At 42.8% G+C, this 21,469-nt stretch overlaps 1 protein-coding gene across 1 annotated transcript in view; it reads right to left on the reverse strand.

The window, feature by feature from the left end:
- The window catches only part of CTDP1 (CTD phosphatase subunit 1), a 156,884-nt gene that overhangs the window by 113,589 nt on the left and 21,826 nt on the right, over positions 1-21,469 (reverse strand). The window contains exons 2-4 of the mRNA XM_073678901.1: positions 13,706-13,789; positions 5,688-5,781; positions 1,795-1,923 (exon numbers count right to left, since the gene is read on the reverse strand). Coding sequence (XP_073535002.1) covers positions 1,795-1,923; positions 5,688-5,781; positions 13,706-13,789 — 307 coding nt within the window. The remainder of the gene's footprint in view (positions 1-1,794; positions 1,924-5,687; positions 5,782-13,705; positions 13,790-21,469) is intronic.

A 21,469-nucleotide genomic window follows, 5' to 3' on the forward strand; every position in this document is an offset into this window, starting at 1 on the left:
GTCACATCACCGGGAGCAGCAGCACTCACATCGCTGGAGTGCCACTGCTGTAGGAGGAGAGTATACATTGTTCTCATTTCCTACGGGGGCCTAAATTGATTAACCTAAATCTGTCAGCTGATACATGCTGTCCAATCTGTGAATATGTATTAACCTTTTTAGGGGTTAAAGATCCCCCCCCCAAAAAAATGAAGAGATCCATCAAAAAATTTAAATAATCTTTATTTAGACTTAGTAAAAAACACAAATATAAATAATGAATGAAGCACCACTATACGTATTGGCTACTTATGCCATAGCCACTTGGCCCCTTTTAATAAGTGGTGTATGTTCATATTTAGGCTATGTGCCCACGATGCAGAAACGCTCCGGATTTTTCCTGAGCGTTTCTGCATCTCCCTGGCAGAAAAAACGCATGCGGATTGTACATGCGTTTTTTCCTGCCAGGGACATGCGGATGTGAAGCGTTCTTCGGGTTGACAAGCGCTTTCCAAGCGATTTTAGCATCACTTGGAAAGTGCTTGACAACTTGGTCACACTATATAAATCCATGCAACCGGCATGGATTTATATAGTGTGACCATAAAAGAATGGTAAAAAAAAAAAAAAAAAAATCTATACTTACCTTCCGATGGCCCCCGGAGTCTTTATTCCATCCGTCCTGGCTTGCCGGCAGAACGCGGTACACTGCACTGAAGGACCTGCCGTCACATGACTATGACGTCAGAGCAGGTCCTTCAGTCCACCGCTACCTGCCGGCATGGGAGGACGAGCGCAGCGGGGCCATCGAAGGTAAATATAACATTTATTTTATTCTTTTTTTCACAGGTTCCATGGTATCCGGGTCCGGAGGAGAGTCTCCTGTCCTCTAGACCCAGGTACCATCCGCACATTGAAACGCATGGAATGCGCATCTACATATACAGTGATGCGTAATCCATGCATTCCAATGCAAGTCAATGGCGGCGAAAACGCAGCACTTCCGCAAAATAATTGGTAGTGCTGCGTTTTTTTCCGCAATGATAATCCGCAGCGGAAATTTCCACAGCATGTGCACAGCACATGAGGATTATCATTGGAGACCATCGCAGGCCTTCTACCATTCGTTTTTTCAGCGTTTCTGCCACTGCGGAAACGCTTAAAAAAACGCATCATGGGCACACAGCCTTAAGTTGGATTTTCAAGAATTCATTGAATGTTTGAGTTTTAGTCAGCTGCGTGTCTCAGAGGCATCTCTATTTTTTATTATTTATATTTGTGCTTTTTACTAAGTCTAAATAAAGATTATTATTTTAATTCTTTGGGGGGATTTTTAACCCTGAAAAAGGTTAATACATTGTATCTAGAAGAGCCATACTTTGATATTAAGGTGGACATGATTGTTGAAAACCAATCCGTGACTAGTCAGACAGGCTGCTGGTCCCCGATGGCTTCTCCCACCCACTACCCTGGACTGACAGGTCTGTCTATACGCAGATTGGGCAGCATTTATCAGCTGACTGCTTCTCTGTAAGTAGGGGTTATCTGCTAGTGAACAACCCTATAAATAGTTCTACAAAGAAAAACAAACACACAACACACACTATACAAAAGTCATTCTTACCACACAAACCCCATAAAATCAAAAGAAAAAATAACGGCGTTGTCTTTTCACCGCACTTTGGAGGGTTTTTGTTTCCCTTTTCCAATACATAAAGTGGTAACATAAAAAGGTGTCATTCTAAACAAACTCGTCCCTCAAAAAACAAGCCCTTACTTTAAGATCTGAGGTGCAAAAAAGTGGCAGGAATATACCTTTCTGGACATATGCTGGCAGTGCTGTTCTGTAGTATGGATTAATGTCTGATCCAAATCCACCATGAGGACAAGCTTCTTGTTTCGATGCAATCGATGTTGGTCTTCCCGGCCCAGTTGTTCAGCTTGCTAGAAGAAAATTAAGGACACCCTTGTAAGCTGTAAATTATATCTCAGAAAAAAAACAATAAAGAGCCCTGAGGTGACACAATCCATAGCCTGTAAAGCTATACCTATAGTGGTAAAAATAGTAGCCATATAAGTGTGAAAGTGTCTATCATTATTTTCCAGTATGTAGTCAAATTGTTTACTCACTGTAAATATAAAAATAGAAAAGGTGCCTTGTTAGCTACCTTCCTATTGCCCTGCTATAATCCCCCTATTTAAAACAGTGGAGGAGAAGACACAGACCTAGAGATTGTAGCTTCCAATGTCTTATATGGCTGAAGGCTGGCAGGCAAATCTGCAAAACAAACAAATAAATTTGCACCTCTGAAACGCCCAGTTTATATGGTCGCTGTGCCAAGCTCTCAAACGGATATAGTAACAAAGCCGCTCTCTGATTGTTGTTTGGACCACATAGTAGTAACTTGCCAGCAATATTCTAGCGTTATAATTTGTTTTATCCCAGATCAGTTGCATCCATGCGCTTTGACCTCTTCCATTACTGACAGCAGTGTGATGTGATCTGCAGCCTGACCACTAGCCCTGTAGCCTGATCACTAGCCCTGTGCGTTATCTCCTGTGTAGCCAACTAGTCAAATCACTGACTTCCTGTAAACTACTGGATGACAATCAGGTATGAAATCCCTCCCAGACGTTCTCAGTCCTTCCCCACACAGCTCCAATCCCCTTGTTCCTCTGGACATGCCATAGGCAGCTGAAGATGCCATTTCTGACTTATATAGAGAGCAGTGATATAATAGGCAAATCCACACAATTAGTTGTAGTTCTAAGAGTTGCCTGAATCATGCTGCATGTCTGTCTATGTGTGTGCATAATCTACAGTGCATTTCTATTAGATTCAGCTTCAAATGGAGGCAGGGAAAACAATAAAAGCTAACAGGGAGAAACCCATCATAAGCAGGAGGCAGAGATGACAGGCTGAAGCCACAAAGGATAGACTGAGTCTCTGCAGTGTGAGAGAACTGCACTTCTTAATCAGTCATCTATCACTGCTACTATTAGGACTCAGGAAAGAGCAAATACAGGGCAATGAGAATGTTCTCCCTCTGACAAGCCAAAGGCATCGATAGTAAATGTAGTCTGCATTTGGGCAACTACAGTGCCTACAAGTAGTATTCAACCCCCTGCAGATTTAGCTGGTTTGATAAGATGCAAATAAGTTAGAGCCTTCAAACTGCAAACGAGAGTAGGTTTTATGAACAGAAGCATAAATCTTACAAACCAAAAAGTTATGTTGCTCAGTTGAATTTTATTAAATTTTAAACATAAAAGTGTGGGTCAATTATTATACAACCCCTATATTTAATATTTTGTGGAAAGACCCTTGTTTGCAATTACAGCTAATCATCGTCTTTTATAAGACCTGATCAGGCCGCCACAGGTCTGTGGAGTTATCTTGGCCCACTCCTCCATGCAGATCTTCTCCAAGTTATCTAGGTTCTTTGGGTGTCTCATGTGGACTTTATTCTTGAGCTCCTTCCACAAGTTTTCAATTGGGTTAAGGTCAGGAGACTGACTAGGCCACTCCAACACCTTGACTTTTTCCCTCTTGAACCAGGCCTTGGTTTTCTTGGCTGTGTGCTTTGGGTCGTTGTCTTGTTGGAAGATGAAATTACGACCCATCTTAAGATCCTTGGTGGAGGAGCGGAGGTTCTTGGCCAAAATCTCCAGGTAGGCCGTGCTATCCATCTTCCCATGGATGCGGACCAGATGGCCAGGCCCCTTGGATGAGAAACAGCCCCACAGCATGATGCTGCCACCACCATGCTTGACTGTAGGGATGGTATTCTTGGGGTCATATGCAGTGCCATCCAGTCTCCAAACGTCACGTGTGTGGTTGGCACCAAAGATCTCAATCTTGGTCTCATCAGACCATAGAACCTTGAACCAGTCTGTCTCAGAGTCCTCCAAGTGATCATAAGCAAACTGTAGACGAGCCTTGACATGACGCTTTGATAGTAAAGGTACCTTACGGGCTCGTCTGGAACGGAGACCATTGCGGTGGAGTACGTTACTTATGGTATTGACTGAAACCAATGTCCCCACTGCCATGAGATCTTCCCGAAGCTCCTTCCTTGTTGTCCTTGGGTTAGCCTTGACTCTTCGGACAAGCCTGGCCTCGGCACGGGAGGTCACTTTCAAAGGCATTCCTGGCCTTGGAAGGCTAACAGTAGTTCCATAAGCCTTCCACTTACGGATGATGCTCCCAACAGTGGAGACAGGTAGGCCCAACTCCTTGGAAAGGGTTTTGTACCCCTTGCCAGCCTTGTGACCCTCCACGATCTTGTCTCTGATGGCCTTGGAATGCTCCCTTGTCTTTCCCATGTTGACCATGTCTGAGTGCTGTTCACAAGTTTGGGGAGGGTCTTAAATAGTCAGAAAAGGCTGGCAAAAGAGATCTTTAATCCACACATGTGAAGCTCATTATTCTTGGTGCCTGAACTACTTCTTAATACTTTAGGGGGACCAAACAGAATTCTTGTGGTTTGAGGGGTTGAATAATAAATGACACTCTGAATTAACGTTTAACGTTTTTAAAAAAAAAAAAAAAAAAAAACCAAAATTTGCTGCAGTGCATTTCCCACTTCCAGGCTGATCTACAGTACAAATGTCACAATGCCAAGTTAATTCCGCATGTGTCAACCAGCTAAATCTGCAGGGGGTTGAATACTACTTGTAGGCACTGTATATCACATGGGAAGTAGGAATAAATCAGTATGGGAAAGTAAAAGAAATGGCACACCTACATTATAATTTAATACTAGCTTATGCTGCAGCATATAAGCAAAAAAAATTGCTGACATTCAGGTAACATTGAGATCATGGTGCAACATTAAGACTTCTCATCTATAGACTTCTTATGGGGCTGTATTGCAATCTACTGCAATTGTGATGTGGCGTTGCTAATTTTTCTAAATAGGTTTGATTTTCTGTCACTGGTTGCAAGTTTTTCTTTTCTTACAGAAAATTCCCATCTCTAAAGTACTCGTGAAACAGAAGTTGCACAAATAGCTTGTCTGAGGGTTGCGGTTACATAATACACTTCGCCATATAGTCTAAGCCTAACTATCATTAAATGCAATTGTAAAATAGGTTTAATACCTTTGTTTAATACATAAAATACTTATTCAAGATGAATTTATACTGCCCCGGTATGTGTCAAATATATCAATGTCCTTTTGGCCTCAGTTGAGTTAGTATATATGGAATTGCTCAGTCTGCTCAGCTATTCCATAAATATAAATAAGGGATCTTATGGGCGACATTCACCACCGTATATACCTATGACTACACTAAAGATGCAGGGTAAATCAATGCAGCAGCTAGAGTCCATCAATCTCAAACTTCCACTTTCATGTGCAGAGGTGCCAATGTGTGTGCCTGGATTCTCGCCATCAAGCCATAAGGGTGATCCAGTAATAACCAAGTCTGGTCAGTCTTGGCCAGTTATACCATTTCCCATAGAGATTTTGGAGAGTGGTTATCCTAGTGTGGCTAAACCTTAGCTGAAAATGGCAGATGCCATCAGTGATCTGTGCAGGTACTGCTGCCAGGACCTGTGCTGCAGCTCCTTGTGTTCAGGACTAGTGGGGGTCCCAGCAATTGATTCTTTACTAATCAGATACTGGTGTTATAACCTAAGGAAATGCCATCACTTTTTGTAATGTAAAAACTCCTTTAGCAGAATACTAAACAGAAGAACTTACCTCTGAGCTAACCATAAGCTCTGGAACACTGTGCACCATAGAGACAGTAGCTGTTGATAATGGCACCTGTTGCTTTCCATTTTTGCTCTGGAGCCTGGAGAAATGCAGGACATCATTTCAGTTCATGATCACATTAGGCCTGATTCAAGCGTCAGATTTTCATGCACAAATCATATCCTTGTTTTTCACAGATAGACTAGAATAGGTATGGGTTCTAAGGGGCTGTTCACAAGTCTAAATGGTTTTTCCAGTCACAGTGGTTTACACCAAAACACAGACAAGTGTCCAATTTTGAGCTGGTCCACGGAGCAAAGTCGCCAATGCAAGTCTATAGGTTAGTGAAAAAATTTTTAAAAAACAACAACATAAGCACTTGAATGCCATCCGTGCCCAGTCTGAATTTCGTGTATGATAGGAGAAGCTTGAGAGAACTTTGCATGAAAAAAAACACTGATGAAGCGGATGACGAAAATGGACACTGACCAAACATTGATAAAAATCTCATCCAAAACACTGATGAAAATTGGTCCATTTTATTCACACAAGAAAAATCACTGACAAGTGAATGAGGCCTTAATGACATTACACACCATTAATGATCATGGAAAAAAACTGATCACTGCATCAGTGTTCAGGTTTACCATTCAGGACTCTACAAGAGAACTATCGAGAGCACAGATTACTAAGAAATAGTCAATATAAATAGCCCTGATTATATTTCTATAAATAAATATTATATATATATATATATATATATATATATATATATATATATATATATATATATATATATATATATATATATATATATATATATATATATGACACACAGTACAGCCCAAAAGTTTGGACACACCTCATTTAAAGATTTCTCTGTATTTTCATGACTATGAAAATTGTACAGTCACACTGAAGGCATCAAAACTATGAATTAACACATGTGGAATTATATACTTAACAAAAAAGTGTGAAACAACAGAAAATGTGTCTTATATTCTAGGTTCTTCAAAGTAGCCACCTTTTGCTTTGATGACTGCTTTGCACACTCTATAGGCCAGGACACCAGCAGACAGGCCAGGACACCAGCAGACAGGCCAGGACACCAGCAGACAGGCCAGGACACCAGCAGACAGGCCAGGACACCAGCAGACAGGCCAGGACACCAGCAGACAGGCCAGGACACCAGCAGACAGGCCAGGACACCAGCAGACAGGCCAGGACACCAGCAGACAGGCCAGGACACCAGCAGACAGGCCAGGACACCAGCAGACAGGCCAGGACACCAGCAGACAGGCCAGGACACCAGCAGACAGGCCAGGACACCAGCAGACAGGCCAGGACACCAGCAGACAGGCCAGGACACCAGCAGACAGGCCAGGACACCAGGAGACGTGGAGGGGGTCATAGGAGGGCAACAACCCAGCAGCAGGACCGCTGCCTCAGCCTTTGTGCAAAGAGGAACAGGAGGAGCACTGCCAGAGCCCTGCAAAATGACCTCCAGCAGGCCACAAATCTGCATGTGTCTGCACAAACGGTTAGAAACCGACTCCATGAGGGTGGTATGAGGGCCCGACGTCCAAAGATGGGGGTTGTGCTCACAGCCCAACATCGTGCAGGACGCTTGGCATTTGCCACAGAACACCAGGATTGGCAAAGTCGCCACTGGCGCCCTGTGCTCTTCACAGATGAAAGCAGGTTCAAACTAAGCACATGTGACAGACGTGACAGAGTCTGGAGACACGGTGGAGAGCGATCTGCTGCCTGCAACATACTTCAGCATGACCGGTTTGGCAGTGGGTCAGTAATGGTGTGGGGTGGCATTTCTTTGGAGGGAAGCATAGCCCTCCATGTGCTCGCCAGAGGTAGCCTGACTGCCATTAGGTACCGAGATGAAATCCTCAGGCCCCTTGTGAGAAAATATGCTGGTGCGGCTGGTTCCTCCTAATACAGTACAATGCCAGACCTCATGTGGCTGGAGTGGGTCAGCAGTTCCTGCAAGATGAAGGCATTGAAGCTATGGACTGGCCCGCCCGTTCCCCAGACCTGAATCCGATTGAGCACATCTGGGACATCATGTCTCGCTCCATCCACCAACGTCACATTGCACCACAGACTGTCCAGGAGTTGGCGGATGCTTTAGTCCAGGTCTGGGAGGAGATCCCACAGGAGACCATAAGCAACCTCATCAGGAGCATGCTCAGGCATTGTAGGGAGGTCATACAGACACGTGGAGGACAAGAGCAATAATGAGCCTCATTTTAACTTGTTTTAAGGACATTCCATCAAAGTTGGATTAGCCTGTAGTGTGTTTTTCCACTTTAATTTTGGGGGTGACTCCAAATCCAGGCCTCCATTGGTTAATAAATTTGACTTCCATAGATTTTTGTGTGATTTTGTTGTCAGCACATTCAACTTTGCACAAAACAAAGTATTCAATGGGAATATTTCATTCATTCAGATCTAGGATGTGTTATTTGAGTGTTCCCTTTATTTTTTTGAGCAGATATATTGATAGAGAGATATCTCTCTCTATACATACATACTCGAGTATAAGCCGAGGCACCTAATTTTACCACAAAAAACTGGGAAAATGTATTGACTCTAGTATAAAACTAGCGTGGGAAACACAGCAGCTACTGGTAAATTTCCCAATCCTGGTATGCAATGCCCCCCCTTCACTCCCAATCCTGGTATGCATGGCCCCCTCATTTCCCAATCCTGGTATGCATGGCCCCCTCAATCCCCAATCCTGGTATGCATGGCCCCCTCAATCCCCAATCCTAGTATGCATGGCCCCCTCAATCCCCAATCCTGGTATATATGGCCCCATTACTGCACACACAAAAAAAAATAAATACTTATACTCCCCTTCCTTCCTCCCCTCTGGTCCAGCGCTGCGTCCTGTCTGCCAGCAGCTCGTGTCAGCATCTTAGCAGTGCACGCTCTCAGACGCTGCTGGGAGTAGCCGGCATATTCACTCCTCTCCGCGCCGGGACTCTGGGCGTGGAGGAATGAATATGCATTCTCTTTAGTAGCGGGCACTGTCAGCAGGAGCTGTGGCTCAGCGCTTCTCCGTGCCCGCTACTAAAGAGAATGAATATTCCCTCTTCTCCACGCCCATGGGAGTGGAGAAGAGGGAATATTCATTTTCCTTTAGCAGCGGGCACACATGGTAGCTGCAGCAGCAGCTACTGCGTGTGCCCCTTCTCCTCCTCAAGCCCCCCACCACTATCCACAAACGGAATATGTACAGTATATACTCGAGTATAAGCAGAGAGGGGCTTTTTCAGCACAAAAAATGTGCTGAAAAACTGAGCTTACACGGTAATCGTTTTCTGTATGACTTGCTCAGTCTTGATCATTATTCTGGAGGAATTTTCACACTCTTCTTTACTACGTTGCTTAAAGAGAATCTATCATCAGATTCAAGCTGCGCAAACCACAAGCAGCATGAATCAAGACACTGGCAGTGCGACTGCAGACAGATCAGTTTTAGTCTGAAATCAGCTGATGAGCTCCGGTGACCTAACTTACTGCCCCGACGTCGTGAGAAAATTCTCATGCAGCAGTGGTGCTGCAAGTGAGGTCACTGGGGCTCATCAGCTAATTGAACTCCGGTGACTTTTCTCCCGGCAGCTCAGCGCTATACACTGATACAGGAGTGATTACACTCCTGTCAGTGTATGGCCTGCTGTCCTCTAAAACAGACATCAGTGATTGCTGATGCGACTGCTCTAGAACTGACGCAGATCTTCATGGGACACACTGGGCCTTCCCCGGCTAGTAATATCAGCCCCCAGTGGTCAGCTTTCCCTCTGCTGGTTATGAAAATGACACGAGAGCCCAAGCCATTTTTTTTAAATTCTTTATTTTACTTCATTTATAAGTAATCTCATGAACACTGTGCTTGTTTTTGACGCTGCATAAACTCACCCGCAGCATGTCAATTTCTGTAGCGGAGACACTAGTCTCAGCAGCAGATTTTGACTGACTGAAATATCATGAAATGTGGTGGATCCGCATATGCTGACAAAACAAGTGCGGCATTAGAACACAGTTTTGAACGCAGCGAAAATATGCGGTGTCCAAAGTGCTGCTGGTTCCTGATCGTGGGTTCGTACCTAAAGGCTAACCAAACAGCTGTACGCTGTTATTAATATCCAGGGAACATGTTGGCCTAATGGCTAAAAATAGCAGCCTTCAGCTGCCTCAGAAATGTCATATCTGAATGGGGTTAGGGGTAATGGGATTAGGTGTCCCTGACACCAAGCCCTAGGTTTAGTAATGAAGAGGTGTCAGCCAAACACCCTCATTACTAAACCTGTAAGTAAAGAGTTAAATAAACACACACAAAGAATAAAACACTTTATTTTAAACAAAACAGACACATTCTTTAATCATTTACATTAACCAATATACTCACCCCAGGTCCGATGGTAATCCAAGGGTTAAAGCAATGTCTCATGTTTCTTTTTTCAAATATGTTTATTTAGCGGCAAAAAGCATTGATTGCTGCACAAAAATGCATAAAAAAGCGCATGCAAAAAAAAGCACATTTTTTTCTGCCAAGAGACGCAGAAACCTAATCAAATACTCAACGTGTGCACATAGCCTTATGTAGATTTGCTGGTGTGCTTGTGATCATTCTCCTGTTGCAAGACCCTTTTTAAGCCAAGCTTTAAGCTTTTGGATAGATTGGTATACAGAGGAGTTCATGGTTGAATCAAAAACCGAAAGATGTCCAGGTCCCGTGGAAGCAAAACAAGCCCAAATCATCACCTGTCCACCACTATGCTTGACAGGTCGTGTGAAGCGTTTATGCTGTGCTTGGTTATCTCCAAACATGGAGCAGGGCATTATGGTCAAAAATATCCACATTTGTCTTGTCTATCCAAAGGACATTTCTTCAATAGTCTTGTGCACATGCAACTTTGCAAACTTTATCCATAAAGCCGCCATCATTTTAGAATGAAGACGCTTTCTCCTGGCAACCCTTCCAAAGAAGCCATACGTTGTTCAGTCTTTTTTCTAATTCTACTGTCATAATTTAACATACTAAGACATTTACAGTTTGAGTTGTAGCTCTTGGGTTTTTTTTGGGGGGCAATTTCTCTGAGTATTGCTGTAGGACCATGGGATGAATTAGCTTCGACATCTACTCATGGTAAGGTCATCAACTGTCTTTAACATTTTCCACTCCTGAACAATTTTTCTCAATGTTGAATGATTGAGACTCCAACATTGTTTGGAAATTGCCCGACAACTCTTCCCTGATTTACTGATGGATAGCAACAATTAATTTTCTAAGATCATTGATTAGGGGAGTCTCTTCCTTGGCATTGCATAAATATTTCAGATGCGTAAACTGCCAAAACGTCTGCTTTTAGAGAGGTGGTCATGCTTGCTGATGAGCAATTAATTAAGGGTATCTGATTAGGATAAACTGGCTGCTACTTACCCCCTTAATTCCTGTGGAGGCAGTAAAGATGTACTTCATTTTTCACACACTGCTTCTGCACTTTGGCTTAGCTTTTGCTAAATAAATATTGACACAGTGTAATTTATCATGTGTTGTTCATCTCAGGTTGTATTTCCCTTATTTTAAAATCTTCTAAAAGGACCAGATATTTATAGATTATCTCTTGATACACAAAACCAAATAATTTAAAAGAATAGTTTTTTTATGACCATGTAATGTATTTTATGCAGTAACTTTTCTTATATTTTTTTTTTTATTGAAGGGAGTTTAAAACACAGATTTTGTTGAGCTTTGATTTTAGAATAGTAGTTTGATGTCTTCACTCAGATGCAGCAGCTGCAAATGACTGTGGCATCTCAGGACAGACGTAAACATTCTGTGTCAATTGTGGTGGCAGATCAAACAAAACCAAGGGGTGTTTTTTTGTCATTTATTGTCAGTAAAAATAAGATTGTAACGTAATTGTGTGGGTCAAGAGAAATACAGGAATACAAACTTTTTTGCAGTTTTGCTCAATACTTTTTTTTTTAATTTTTATTAAAAAGCCACGTTTATGTTGCCGCATATTAACCCCTTTACCACTTTGGGTTTTTTCGGCTTCGTTTTTTGCTCCTCTTCTTCCCAGAGCCATAACTTTTTTATTTTTCCATCAATATGGTAATGTGAGAGCTAGTTATTTGCGGGACGAGTTGTACTTTTGAACGCCACCATATGTGTTACCATATACTGTACTGGAAAACGGGAAAAAAAATTCCAAGTGCGGAGAAAGTGCAAAAAAAAAGTGGTATCCGCGAAGCTATTGTGGAATTGCAAACAGGTATAAGTTCTTTTTTTATTTAAGTGGTAAAAAATGGCACCATTTTCCGAGACCCGCAGTGTTTCCATGTTTCGGGATCTGGGGCCGGATGAGGCTCATCTTTTGCACGTCTAGCTGACATTTTTATTGATACCATTTTGGTGTCGATTTGATGTTTTGATCGCCCGTTATTGCAATATTGTGGCAACCAAGAAACCATAATTCTGGCGTTTTGATTTTTTTCTCATTACGCCGTTTACCGATCAGATTAATTATTTTTATATATTGATATATCAGGTGATTCTGAACGCAGTGATATCAAATATGTGTTTTTTTTAATGGTTTTATTTTGAATGGGACAAAAGGTAAATGATCAGAACTTATATTTTTTTTACTTTAATATTAAAAAAAAAAAAAAAAAAAACTTTTTTTTTTTTTTTTTTTTTACACTTTTCATGGTCTTCAATGGTCTCCTTGGGAGACTAGAAGCTGCGATCGCCTGTGCTACACACATTATGGCTTCAGCCCTGTGTGTTGCAGAAATGCCCATCTAAAATGAGCGCTGACCACTGGGATGCGCGCATAGCAAAATCGGCTATAACAACCACAAGGGTCTCCTGCAGATTCCGGGTTGTCATGCCAACCAAGCGGCGAGTTTGACAGCGGCATTTAACATTAACAGCCGCGGGTTAATAGCGATTTCACCACCGGCTGTTAGGGGCTCAGGACAGCTGACCAGATCAGCTGTCATGTGCCGGAAAAGATGCAGGCTCAGCGCCGGAGCCCACATTGAATGCAGGGACACGAACGTGGACATACCTGTAAGTCCGAGGTCGTAAGGGGGTTAAAGCTCATAGCCCTAGGCCTGGCCCGATGCACAGAGATAACATTAGATTCCTTCACTGTAGGTATCAATCTAATCAGCATAACGGCACAATTATGGTCAAGCTGATTTGTTGTGACTGCACGAGATTTCAAAATTCTCATTGATTTTGCTGGTACTGTAAAGCTACATTTTTTACAGACCAAATACTGTAGCCAATAATGTTGCAATTATGCCACATGTGAACATACCCTTAAACACAATATAACACATTAGTTTAGCGGGTATCCTAGGGTCACAGTAAGTTTTATTACGTTTGCTGCTTACTACAGTTCACCAGGTTAGTACTACATTTTATTTGCATTCCTCTTAAAACTCATGTTCTAAATGTATTTTTCCAAATTGAGACCAATCTTCTGTGATTCTTGCAGTTATTAGAGTCTGCAGATTATGCATCTGGGTGCTCACACTCCTAGAGTTGGGTGGGTCTGTAGTTTTTGTACATATTTGTTAATGTTTCTTTACTAGTTGCTAAAAATAAATTCACTTTAGTCTACAAGACATCACGATTGCGATGGTATTAAATACGTTTCACTGATGGTGAACCTTTTTTTTTTTCTGGAGTATGGTGTGAGGATTTTGACCAGTTTACTGTTTTGACCATTCGGAAACTTGAAGCAACTCTGTTATACTGAGCAGAAACCTGGTGATGTGGGCGCTATGTAGCATGGAAAACACATAAGTGGTGGGGCTTTGGTCTTCTCTTCCTTGGCTGATCTGACAGCTGAGGACCCCACTTGCTCCAGCGAGATTGCTGGGGGGTAAATACAGCGATGTTAAGAGACGGTGGGCTGTCGCAAAACTTACATAATACTTTGTGCTGTTTTTGTTCAGTGTCATTGAGTAAAAGTTTTACTTACTGTGTTAAGTCTTGGCCACATTCAGCACACAAGCCCTTCATAACCACTGGATGGTTACAACTTGATAACCTTACCAAGACACCCCTGTAATAAAATCACACAAAAAATGACATTAAACAAGTGTCAAAACAGAGATGTATATGTTGATCTTTCTGTGGAAGTAACCGAAAGAAATACAAACTAAGGCTGTGTGCCCACTATGCGTTTTTTAAGCGTTTCCATAGCGGCAGTTCCGCTGCAGAAACGCTTAAAAAAACGCTTGGTAGAAGTTCTGCAATGTTCCCCAATCATAATCCGCATGTGCTGTGCACATGCTGCGGAAATTTACGCTGCGGATTATCATTGCGGAAAAATCCACAGCACTACCATTTTGCGTAATCGCGGCCATTGACTTACATTGAATCGCTTAATATCCGCATGACTACATGTGCACATGCGGATATTAAGCGATTCAATGTGCAGATGGTACCCGGGTCTGGAGGACAGGAGACTTCTCCAGACCCAGGTACCATAGTATCAGTAAAAAAATAAATAAATAAATAAAATAAAAAAAATAAGTATTATACTCCCCTTCTGATGGCCCCCAGTCTTTTCTCCGCTGCGTCCGGTCTCTTGTACGGCTTGCGATGGTCTAAAAGGACCTGCCATGACGTCATTTAGTCATGAGATGAGTCACGCGACTACTGACGTCGGTGGTCGCGTGACCTGTCACATGGCTAAATGACGTCAAGGAAGGTCCTTTCACACCACCGTGAGCTGTACAAGAAACCCGACGCAGCAGAGAAAAGACCGGGAGCCATCAGAAGGTAAGTATTAGGTGTTTTTTTTTATATATATTTTACCTTTTTGAATCTTTTTTTCAACTATTAACTTGGTCACAACTATATAAATCCATGCCGGTTGCATGGATTTATATAGTGTGACCAAGTTGTCAAGCACTTTCCAAGTGATGCTAAAATCGCTTGGAAAGCGCTTGACAATCAACATGCGGAAATGTATGTGAAGAATGCTTCACATCCACATGTCCCTGGCAGGAAAAAAGCATGTAAAATCCACATGCGTTTTTTCCGCCAGGGAGCTGCAGAAGCGCTCAGGAAAAATCCGGAGCATTTCCGCATCGTGGGCACTTAGCCTAACATACTGTAATACTAAAAGTTATTTAATACAATAGTATAAAGTATGGTAATGTAATCAGAAAATTAACAATTTAAATGGGTTCTTCAGTCCCTTGAAGTTTTATCAAATGCTCAGAACTGTATAAAAAAAAAAAAAAAAAAAAAACTGATTAATAGGCATCTTACTAACCCCCCTGCTTTGCAGGTCCCCTGTATCGTACTGATTCATTTGGATGGGGAGGTATGACTGCTGAAGCTGTGACCTTAAAGGGAATCTGTCACCACTTTGGAGTTATCAGACCTCTACTATGGGCATACAGGGTATAGAAAAGTAAATCTATACATACCTGTATGGCCCATAGTAGAGGTTTGATTGCAAAGAAAGGTGTTTTTATCAACTCGGTTTTGCACAGGCTTGGAGTCCCCTGGAAACCAAGAAATCCACGCCTATCTTCTTAGTAATCCCAGAAATCCCCGCCTATGTGTTTCGTTAGCAAATTGTCCCCCTCCCCTGCACGTCACAGGGCCATGTGATGTGCACTGGTCTCCCTGACTTCCCGGGCATGCGCAAAGCAAAGCGCCGCTCACATACAGCGCTCTGTTTCCTCCCGGCCACCATTGTCTGTGCACTGCGCCGCAGGGTTCTATTGCGTAGGCGCCAGGGACTCCCTGTGACCGCAAGAAAGTTGTAGTGGCCGCCGCTTGTAACTGAACATCCGCCTCCCATTGAATTAAATGGGAGGCGGATGTGCAGTTACAAGCGGCGGCCACTACAACTTGACGGCCAAGCACTGGAGTAAGGACTGCCGGCAGGCGGCCGCTGCCACCGATATCAGCTGATTGTTGGGGGTGCCGCGTGCAGGACCCCGGCCGATCATACATTGATGTCCTATGGCATCAATGTCAAAGTAGTGGACAATCCCTTTAATCTAAGGTCCCAGTGAGCATTTTGACTGCACAGTTTTCCAGAAATTAGTAATGGATGTTTCAAAGTGAAAATTGCAATTGTTCCACAGATATGCCATTTGAGTACGCAGAATGCTGTGCCCAGTTTCTGCCACTGTGAAAAGACAGATAATTACTGTGCTTTGCTTCCCTTCCCAGTTTTAGAAGGGATCCATAGATAGTGCTAAAACTATCTATGGGTCACTAATCTTTTCGCTGGACATAACCGGGTTCAGAAGTGAATTAGCGCCTGCACACTTAGGCTGTATGCCCACGATGCGTTTTTTTAAGCGTTTCCGCAGCGGCAAAAACGCTACAGAAACGCTTAAAAAACGCATGGTAGAAGGCCTGCCATGTTCCCCAATGATAATCCACATGTGCTGTACACATGCTGCAGAAATTTCCACTGCGGATTATCATTGCGGAAAAAAACGCAGCACTACCAATTATTTTGCGGAAGCGCTGCGTTTTCGCCGCCATTGACTTGCATTGGAACGCATGGATTCCGCATCACTGTATATGTAGATGCGCATTCCATGCGTTCCAATGTGCGGATGGTACCCGGGTGTGGAGGAGAGGAGACTCTCCTCCGGACCCGGGTACCATAGAACCTGTGAAAAAAAGAATAAAATAAAAAATAAATGTTATATTTACCTTCTGAAGGCCCCCGCTGCGCTCATCCTCCCATGCCGGCAGATCGTGGTGGACTGGAGGACCTGCGCCGACGTCATAGTCATGTGACGGGTCACGTGATGCTAACGTCGGCAGGTCCTTCAGTGTACCGCGATCTGCTGGCAGCCAGGATGGAGCTAAGCAAGACTGCGGGGGCCATCAGAAGGTAAGTATACACTGTGTTCCAAATTATTATGCAAATAATATTTTCTCAGATTTTCCCAAATTACCTATATGAATTGCAGTCATTGTAATTTTCCAGTCAAATAACTATTAGAGTACAATTGAAAGGTTTTTGTACAAATTGCCTACGATAACCGTATATTTTTAAAAAAATAAACACTCAAACTGCACTCAAAATGCATGTTCCAGATTATTATGCACAGCAGAGTTTTCAACCTTTTCATTTTAATAAAGAACAAAAAAATGGTCATTTTTGAAATTATAAGCATTAGCAGGTTATTACAAACTGAAATCAAACAGTTTTCAACTCAAAACTTTATTCTAGGTGATGTAACATTTGCACATAGGACCCCTTGTTCGAAAGGAGCTTCTGAACTCTCTCGTCCATTGAATTTGTCAGGTTTTATGCCCACAGCAGCCAGAGATGCAGATGTGTTATGTGCAGCATGAGACGGGGCATTATCATGCATGAAATGATCTCGGTGGTCCAGATGGATGGAGTGGAGGATGGCTGGTTGATGGACACCCCATGCAAACACGGCTATGGCGCCAACAAGGAGGAGGTGGAGTAATGTTTTGGGCTGGAATCATGGGGAGAGAGATTGTCGGCCCTTTTAGGATCCCTGAAGGGGTAAAGATGAACTCCATAATGTATGTGGAGTTTCTCAAACAGCACTTCCTGCCATGGTTCAAGAAGAAGAACCGTGCATTCCGCAGCAAGATCATTTTCATGCTGCACATAACACATCTGCATCTCTGGCTGCTGTGGGCATAAAAGGGGACAAACTTATGGTGTGGCCCCCATGCTCCCCTGACCTCAACCCCATTGAGAACCTCTGGAGCATCATCAAAAGGAGTGTCTATGATGGCGGGAGGCAGTTCACATCTAAGCAACAGCTCTGGGAGGGTATTCTGTCCTCATGCAAAACAATTGAAGCAGAAAGCATCCAAAACCTGACAAATTCAATGAATGAGAGAGTTCAGAAGCTCCTTTCGAACAAGGGGTCCTATGTGCAAATGTAACATCACCTAGAATAAAGTTTTGAGTTGAAAACTGTTTGATTTCAGTTTGCAATAACCTGCTAATGCTTATAATTTCAAAAATGACCATTTTTTTGTTCTTTATTAAAATGAAAAGGTTGAAAACTCTGCTGTGCATAATAATTTGGAACATGCATTTTGAGTGCAGTTTGAGTTTTTTATTTTTTAAAAAATATACTGTTATCATAGGCAGTTTGTACAAAAACCTTTCAATTGTACTCTAATAGTTATTTGACTGGAAAATTACAATGACTGCAATTCATATAGGTAATTTGGGAAAATCTGAGAAAATATTATTTGCATAATAATTTGGAACACAGTGTAGATTTATTTTTTTATTTTTAACCATTCTTTCAGTCACACTATATAAATCCTTGCTGTTTGCATGGATTTATATAGTGTGACCAAGTTGTCAAGCACTTTCCAAGTGATACTAAAATTGCTTGGAAAGCGCTTGTCAACCCGCATTCGGAAATGCATGTGAAGAAAGCTTCACATCCGCATGTCACTGGCAGAAAAAATGCATGTACAATCCGCATGCGTTTTTTCTGCCAGGGGAGATGCAGAAACGCTCAGGAAAAATCCAGAGCATTTCTGCATCGTGGGCACATAGCCTTAAAGCTAAAATTGGGGATTTACACAACACTATCGAATAAGATCAAAAGTTTTACTGGAAACCAAAAAAATCCCAGGATGTGAACCCATTTGGGAAACAGATCACCCTTTTATAAATGCCTTGAGGGTGTTAGTGAGCTTTTAGACCCCAGAGGTATTTTGATTTCACAGATGTTTATAGAGTGTATTTCGTTTGATGCCACTTTGCTCTTTTGATTGTTAGAAGCCCTTCATGCCCGGTCAGTTTTTGACTGTGTGTGCAATTTGTTTTGGGATCTCAAACATTTAAGTGTAACAAATATGCAAAAGAATAAGAAATCAGGAGAAAAGCAAACATCCACACATAGTGGTGTGTGTGTCTTTCTTTTGTCAAGGGATTCTGAGAGTGAAGTCAGGCAAAAGCCAAAAAGAGATAGCTATGGAATTCAACTGTTCCCAGAGTCAAGTGTCACGTATATTAAAGAAAGAAAAAGAAGGTTATGGAACAGCTGATAAACCTAGAAGTAGACGACAACGGAAAACTTTCTCCAGAGTTGATTACATTATTAAAGGGAATCTGTCACCCCCTGGTACTTATCTGACCTCTAATATGGGCATGCAGGTGATAGAAATGTAAATTTATACCTACCTGTGTGCCTCACATCAGAGGTCTAGTTGCTGTGAAATTACTTTTTATTCATATAGGTTTCTGATGCTTGCAATAACGGGGCCCGCAAGAAATCCCCACCTACTGTGTTAATTACAACTGTGACGTGCAGTTTCACTGGCCAGATCGGCGCTTGCGCACTTCTTGCTCCATTCTATGCTCATTGCACAGGAGGGATCTTATGCGCAGGCACCAGCAAGTCACTGTGACCTCCGCACCAGTGACCTCAGGTGTGCGCAACACTAACGTGCTTTCCCCACTTTCTCCCTGCATTGTCATCGTTAGGAACCATATGTATATGCATATACGTTTACAAGCTGTGATACTTTCAAAAGGGGGTGCTACTATGTACTAACCATTAGAAAAAAACCTCAAGATTCTATATATGCACATATGCAGGTAGTATATAATAATTGTTATTCACATAGATATTTAAAGAGATTGTCCACTACTATAGAACATGTCCCCATCGAAGTAAACGGTGAAAATAAGAATTTTTAGCAAATACTTTGCACTGTCAATCTTGCCTGTGAGCGGCGCTATCGGTGGCCGCTCACAGGCATCACGTGACCCCGGCTGCAGCTGGCTCTGGCATTCGCTGAGGTCACGTCAAGTTCCGGCCGCAGCCAGGCGTGACCCAGTGATGCGCTCCCAGCTGATTGATGGGCTGTGGGCTGGGTTTCCCCGCATGTCACAGCCCAGCACCCACCATGTGCTTTCCCAATGGATGCAGGAGAGGAAAAGTGTGCGGTGGATGCTTAGCTGAGACTCGGGGGGGCGGGAAATCCCGCCTAAAACCCAATCAATCAGCTGGAACGTGCTACTGTGTCACACCCGGCTGCAGCCAAAATTTGACGTGACATCAGCGGATTTCAGAGCCGGCTGCAGCCGGGGGTCACGTGATGCCGGTGAGCAGTCAGCGATAGCACCGGGGATTATTTTTTATCTTCTATTTTTATTTTTTCAGTTCCATATAATTGTTATTCGCTTTTCTTTTTTCCATTTTTCTTTTCTTTTTCTAGTTGGATCAAATTTAAAAGGCAATCTGTCACCAGGAAAATGCAGTCCAATCTGCAGGCACCATGTTATAGAGCAGGGGGAACTGAGCAGTTTATGATATATAGTTTTGTGAGAAAAGACTCAGTATAACCTGTGTTTTTATAATTTAATTAGCTGCTGTTTCTGGGATTTTCGGCGCAGTGAGCGGTCCCTATCAGTGACAGATAGCTATTGTCATAGGTACTCATATACGTATATAGAATAGTAAAGCAGGGTTTGGTTAAAAAAAATAGCCCAAGGTCTGAACATCTCACAGAGCATTGTTCAATTCATCACAAAAAACAGTTTAAAAAATGGAAAAGTATGGCACAATTGCAAACCTTCCAAGACATGACAAGCCACCTAAATGGACATTGCATGCAAGGAAAACACTAATTAGAAAAACAGGCAAGAGGACCTTGGTCACTCTGAAAAAGCTGCAGAGATCCACAGCTCAGGTGGGAGAATCTGCCCACAGGACAACTATTAGGCTGAGTTCACACGATGCGTATTTAATGCGTTTCCGCTGCGTTTTTGCAGTTGCGTAAACGCCGCGAAAACGCATTAAAAACGCATGGTAGAAGGGCAGCAATGATCCCCAATTGAAATCCGCATGTGCTGTGCCCATGATGCGGATTTTTCCGCAGCGTAAACGCTGCGCTCAAAAATCCGCAGCATGTCAATTAATTTTGCGTAAACGCGGCGTTTTCGCCGCCATTTACTTGCATTAGAACGCGCCAATTCCGCAAGACTGCATTTGTACTTGCGTTATTGATGCGTTCTAATATGCGGATGGTACCCGGGTGTGGAGGAGAGGAGAGTCTCATCCACACCCAGGTACCATTAAAAAAGCTGTAAAACAAGAATAAAATAAAAAATATATATATACTTACCATCTGTCGGCCCGCGCCCCGCTCCTGCTTGGTTCCCGGCACTTGCAGTGAGTTGTAGGACCTGCGCTGACGTCAGAGTCATGTGACGGGTCACGTGACGCTGACGTCGGCAGGTCTTTCAATTCAAAGTTGCCGGCGAGGGAGAATGGATTGAGCAGGACACCGCGGGCCATCGGAGGTAAGTATATACACTCTCTCGGGTCACACTATATAAATCCATGCTGTTTGCGTGGATTTATATAGTGTGATCTAGTTGTCAAGCACTTTCCAAGTGATGCTAAAATCGCCTGGAAAGTGCTTGTCAATCCACATGCGGAAACGCATGTGGAAAAGCATGTGAATCCGCAGGAAAAACGCATGCACAATCTGCATGCGTTTTTTCTGCCAGGGAGATGCAGAAATGATGCAGAAATTTTCTGCTTCATTTCTGCATCGTGTGCACATACCCTTAGTCGTATACTCCACAAATCTGGCCTTTATGGGAAAGTAGCAAGAAGAAAGTCATTTTTGAAAGCAAGACATAAGAAGTCCCACTTGCAGTTTGTAAAAAGACATACAGGGGACACCGCTAGAATGTGGAAGAAGGTGCTCTGGTCAGATGAGACAAAGTAGAACT

Source organism: Phyllobates terribilis, unplaced genomic scaffold, assembly GCF_046119375.1.
Source record: "Phyllobates terribilis strain yellow unplaced genomic scaffold, ASM4611937v1 Scaffold_4__5_contigs__length_816908805, whole genome shotgun sequence".
Lineage (NCBI taxonomy): Eukaryota > Metazoa > Chordata > Amphibia > Anura > Dendrobatidae > Phyllobates > Phyllobates terribilis.